Consider the following 5,000-nt stretch of genomic DNA (forward strand, 5'->3'; position numbering starts at 1 on the left):
CCTCTACCGCGCCAACACCACCTGCGTCGTGGCAGCAGCTGGCATTACGGAGCCAATCACCATCGGAGCTGGGCTGAGACAGGGCTGTCCTCTGAGCGGCCTGCTTTTCAACCTGGTGGTGGACCCGGTCATCCGTGCAGTACAGGGAGGCGATAGGCAGCACAACATCCTTGCCTACGCCGATGATCTGACGCTGCTGGCCGCGGATCCCGCCACCCTGCAGAGCCGCTTGGACCGTGTAACAGCCCTGTCGGCCCGGCTCGGGCTGCGACTCAACGCCGCCAAGTGCCGGTCTCTACACCTGTCTGGTCGCCACCCCGTGGGTACACGGCCCACCTCTTTCACCGTGGGTGGCGACCCGATTCCGGCGCTTGGCGACTTCCAGGGGCACAAGTTCCTGGGCCGTCCAGTGGGGTTCAGGGTGCTACCGGACGAGACGACGGTCGACGAGGCCATCCACCTGGGCAGAAAGCTGCTCTCCTCTATGCTCGCCCCATGGCAGAGGCTGGATGCTATCAAAACATTCTTGTATCCAGCCCTCAACTTTGCCATGCGGGTGGGCCTTGCCAGCAAGGGAGAGTGGCAACGCCTGGACGAGGAGCTCCGCCCGCTCATCAAGAAGACCCTGTACGTGCCAGCCAGAGCTTCCAATGAATACTTGTACGGAAGCTCACAGGCTGGCAGTGCAGGGATCCCACTTGCGGCGGAGCTCAGCGACATCTGTCGGGTGGATGGAGCCTTCAAGCTACTGACGTCGACCGACGTGGAGGTCCGGGAGCGTGCAGCAGGAGAGCTCGAGGGCGTAGTGTCAAGGCGGCTGAGACGACCCGCGAACACCGAGGACATGGAGGCCTACCTCTCAGGCGAGACGGAGGGCGACTTTCGGCAAACGTCCACACAGGTCCAGTCTGTGTGGACGGAGGCCCGCAAAGCCTCCCGTCGCCTCTCCGTCGCCTGGGAGCTGTTGGAGCATGGAGCCCGCATCAACTGCGGGGAGGCCTCTGTGTCAGCGAGGAACCGCCACAAGCTGATCAAGACAATCCGGGCGCTCCTCTCCACCGAAAGGGACCAATCTCTGCAAGACAAACCGAACCAAGGCAAGGCGATGGTGTGTGTGGCGGCCGACCCGGCAAACTCACACTTCATGAGGTCCGGCCGCTACACCCATTTCATCGACTGGCGCTTCATTCATCGAGCCCGACTAAATCTCCTCCCCCTCAACGCCACAAGACTCTGGGCACCCGCGGCGGACAAAAGATGCAGACGCTGCGGGTATGGGGAGGAGACACTGCCGCATGTACTTTGCCATTGCATGCGGCAGAGCCGGGCCATGACGGAGCGCCATAACACCATCGTCGCCAGAATAAAAAAGGCTGCTTTGGGTCGGTTTACAGTCATTGCGGAGAACCAGGTCGTAGGCAACACATCACTCAAGCCCGACCTGGTACTGGCCCGTGGAGAGGAGGCACTCATCCTGGACGTCTGCTGCCCTTTCGAGAACAGGCTGCAGGCGTTCCAGGACGCCCGGAAGGCTAAGGAGGAGAAGTACGCCCCTGTACAGCGTCATCTCCTCCGGCGGTTCCAGCGTGTGACGGTGGACGCGGTGGTCGTCGGCTGCCTTGGCAGCTGGGATGTGGGGAACGACCGGGTGATGCGCAGGCTGTGCAGTAGGTCATACCTACGGACACTTAAACGCCTGTGCATCAGTGACACAATAAGCGCCTCTACAAAGATTTTTAGAGCCCATGTCGGCACCTCTTAATGATCTTATGTTTTTAGAGAAGCGCCATTTTTTGCACTGTTTTACACCTTTACAGTTTTAGTCTTTTATTACTAACACCACTAACTAGTTTTTTTAGCCATTTGTTTGCGTTTTTAGATTATACACCTTTTATTCGTTTTCTCCTTGGTTCTGTAACTTGTATTTTTTGATGTTCTGTAACTAGCATGAATAAAAACTCTGTTCTTATCAGCTTAATATCTGATACGGGTTCTATATGGATCCACGATATTAAACCTATTTTTGGAAGTTGGCGGAGTGCTTGAAGCCTGCTTCACCTCCGCCGCAGGTCGGCCCGGTATTGCACTACCTCCGGGATCGGCCCCCGCTCACTTAGGTGAGACTTCATTCAATCAAAATGAAGAACACAAGCTCGAAGCGAGCACTCACGTGACACGCACCATTCCCATACTATACGCAACGATGCCGGTGTTTCTGAACGATTGTCTGCTGTAATGAGCCACTTGGGGGGGGGGGGGGAAGGGTGATTAGCCGTGGGTTTTGCAATCAATGTAAGTCCCACTCAAAGCCAACACTGCATTTTGGAGTTCACTATCGCTTTGATCCGTAAACGACAGCAAGCTCGCCCTGCGAAAATCCGCTGCCCTAGTGGAAGAAAGGTTCCCTATGAAACAAAAATGGAGTGCCCGATTTCCGGCAACATTTTCGCTGCAGTGGGACCGAGCGCCTCGAAAACAAACTTGTCGTATGGCCAAGTGTGGCGAAATATATTCAAGGGTTCAGAGGTGCCTCAGCTTTCCAACCTGTATGTTATGAATACCTGTTGCTACCTTTTCGTCATCATCATCCTGCTGGCTACGACCACTGCAGGGCAAAGACCTCTCCCATTATTCTCCAAGCACCCCGGTCACGTGTAAGCCCGGTCACGGTCGCCGTCTAGTGCCTGCGCCCTTCCTAATCTAATCTGCCCTCCTAAATTTCCGCCACCCCGTGCTACGCTTCCCTTCTCTTGGAATTCAGTCGGTAACCCTTAATTGATGATCTTCCCCCCACATTGCATGCCCTGCGCACGCCCATTTCTTTTTCTTGGTTTAAACTAAGGTGTCATTAGCTCGCGTTTGTTCGCTCACCCCCCGAATCTGCTCTATTCTTATCCCCCGTAGCGCTACACCCATCATTCTTCTTTCCAAAGCTCGTCGCGTCGCCCTCAGTTACCCTTCGGTAATCCTTAAGGTCCTTCGTTGCGGCACTCGCGGCATCTTTCTCATTTAAATAAGGCTATTTCGTTCAGTTTTGGGGGAAAACTCAATGAGCTAGGCGCGATTGTGTCCCCGGCGCCGCTCTCAACAAGATGGCGGCGCCCAGGCTTTTTGCCTGGTGGTTCGGCTTGACGCAGAACACGCCTGCAGGGCAGTGAAGCCGCATTGAAGGGGCAACGAGCGGCGCAGTGAAGCGCATGCTCGGGCGAAAAACGCGAACATCAGCCAAAAATACAACCAAATGGCCAAATACGAATTTCCGTTATGGGAAATTGGAGTTCAGTTGGCGCGTTGCGCTCGCCTAAGGTAAAGAACATAAATGCGAGTGCCACATCAGCCAAGTCAATGCTGAGGATCGCGTATCATTTCTTATTTATTTTTCCCCTTGCCTCCTGGCCTGCGTGGCCCTAGCGCGCATGCCCACGAAAGTAATGCAATAAGGAAAACGCGAAATCATGCGGTGACGGCTGTATCATATCCATTGTGCGTGCTTTGTTCTTTTTGGACTACAGTGGTGTGCGTTATGAGAAAGTTTCAGTGACCAGCGAACCTATATTTAGAACCACATTTACGGTTACTGCTAACAAGCTGCGGGTAGGTGTTTTTTTTTCTTTCTTTCTTTTTTTCGCTACCAACGATGGGTTATCGCAACCGCGATCGGTTGTGCTAGACGCGTTCTTGCCAAACGTTGGCTCTATACGCGACCCGTGACGCGTGGTCGGCACATTCAAGCAGTCCATTGCAAACCGTTCCAAGAAGAAGGATGCTAGCTCCACGTTCCGCCGGGAGCGCTAGTTCGAAGATTGTACTTTTAGACCCTCGAGGAAGCACCGCCATCCCACGTTTTCTATAACGCGCTAAGACTCAGAGCGACAGCGACCACTTGTCTTTGTCAATATCTCGGACACACTTTTTTTTTTTCTTTAATCCAGATCGTCAGACGAGCCCGCGTTCACGCGCACTCGCTCTCTCCGATAAGCAGGGTAGCTCGGTTGGGGTGTTGTAGGGCCTCGCGCATGCGCTGCTGAGTTCGTCGCTTCGCCGGCCGGTCGACGCTGGCGCGGTACTGGTAATCAACTTCGACGGGCATGGTGAAACGTCACTGTGAAACGTCACGACTAGCAATGCAATGTGTTTGCGAGCAATCGGAGAAATGAGAGAGCCCCTGTAGATTAGTGGAAACGTTCCTCCAAGTATTACGTTTGCAATTTGCGCCTACGAACATGAACTAGACAAAGGAAATGATCTGTAGCCGCCTTCACTTCATAAAATTCCCGTACGAAGAAATTTGCGTGCGCACGTGATCTCCCGCATGAAACCAGACGATAGGTTAATTTTAGCCGTTCATTTCGATTTGCCGAATGTAAACCGGAACACTTTCTCCACGCGCTCTTGAGGTTTGAATGACAATCAATGACATGCTTTTTTTATATATTTTTGTTTGTTCTATCTGGAACCAAAAGAATTCAGAACGCCATTTCAATCTTAGATTCGATTCACGCCTTGCGTTACGTCACCCCTGGCATATCTGATGAACACGCTCTGCTGTTAAGCTTCATGATCACGGCATTAAAAGTCGCCACTTCCCGAACGTTTATCGAGCCGATGATGAACCGTATGCTGGATTCTTATTGTAATGAGTTTATAGAAAGTTTTATACTTCTATGGCTAGCTTCAAGGAAAGGAAAAACATCGCTCAGCATTGTATAACGCATAACAACAACAACGAAAAATCTGCAGGTTATTCATACTACAATGAGAACACTAGGAATACTGAAAAAGATGAAATCTAAACATGCTGCAAGGAGCCAACAAATGCAATTGAACCAACGAACTGAACTGCAATTATTTCATCAAGACATGCCCCGAAAAAACGTGGCCACTATCAATGCTCATTTCAAAGCTGTTTTTTTTTTTTGTTTGTGACGGATAATAATTATCTTCCCAATGGCTGATGTGAAAATTTCAGAGCGCGGCATTTTCGAAATCTCAAGGCCCCG

At 52.2% G+C, this 5,000-nt stretch overlaps 1 protein-coding gene and 1 non-coding gene across 2 annotated transcripts; both read left to right on the forward strand.

The window, feature by feature from the left end:
• The first annotated feature begins 12 nt into the window (after nt 1–12).
• LOC139053321 (uncharacterized protein T26G10.4-like) lies at nt 13–1,978 on the forward strand. Its single transcript, XM_070530359.1, has one exon. It carries the CDS (start codon nt 485–487, stop codon nt 1,760–1,762), a length of 1,278 nt encoding a protein of 425 aa, XP_070386460.1. The 5' UTR covers nt 13–484; the 3' UTR covers nt 1,763–1,978.
• LOC139053338 (U2 spliceosomal RNA) lies at nt 1,924–2,112 on the forward strand. The gene has a single exon (XR_011510419.1). It is a non-coding gene; the product is annotated as a U2 spliceosomal RNA (small nuclear RNA).
• The last annotated feature ends 2,888 nt before the right edge of the window (nt 2,113–5,000 follow it).

The sequence above is a fragment of the Dermacentor albipictus genome, unplaced genomic scaffold (genome assembly GCF_038994185.2).
Source record: "Dermacentor albipictus isolate Rhodes 1998 colony unplaced genomic scaffold, USDA_Dalb.pri_finalv2 scaffold_91, whole genome shotgun sequence".
Lineage (NCBI taxonomy): Eukaryota > Metazoa > Arthropoda > Arachnida > Ixodida > Ixodidae > Dermacentor > Dermacentor albipictus.

Bases quoted from the DNA above. Each gene is read 5' to 3' on its own strand.
- LOC139053321 (XM_070530359.1), top strand. From the start codon at position 485: ATGCTCGCCCCATGGCAGAGGCTGGATGCTATCAAAACATTCTTGTAT.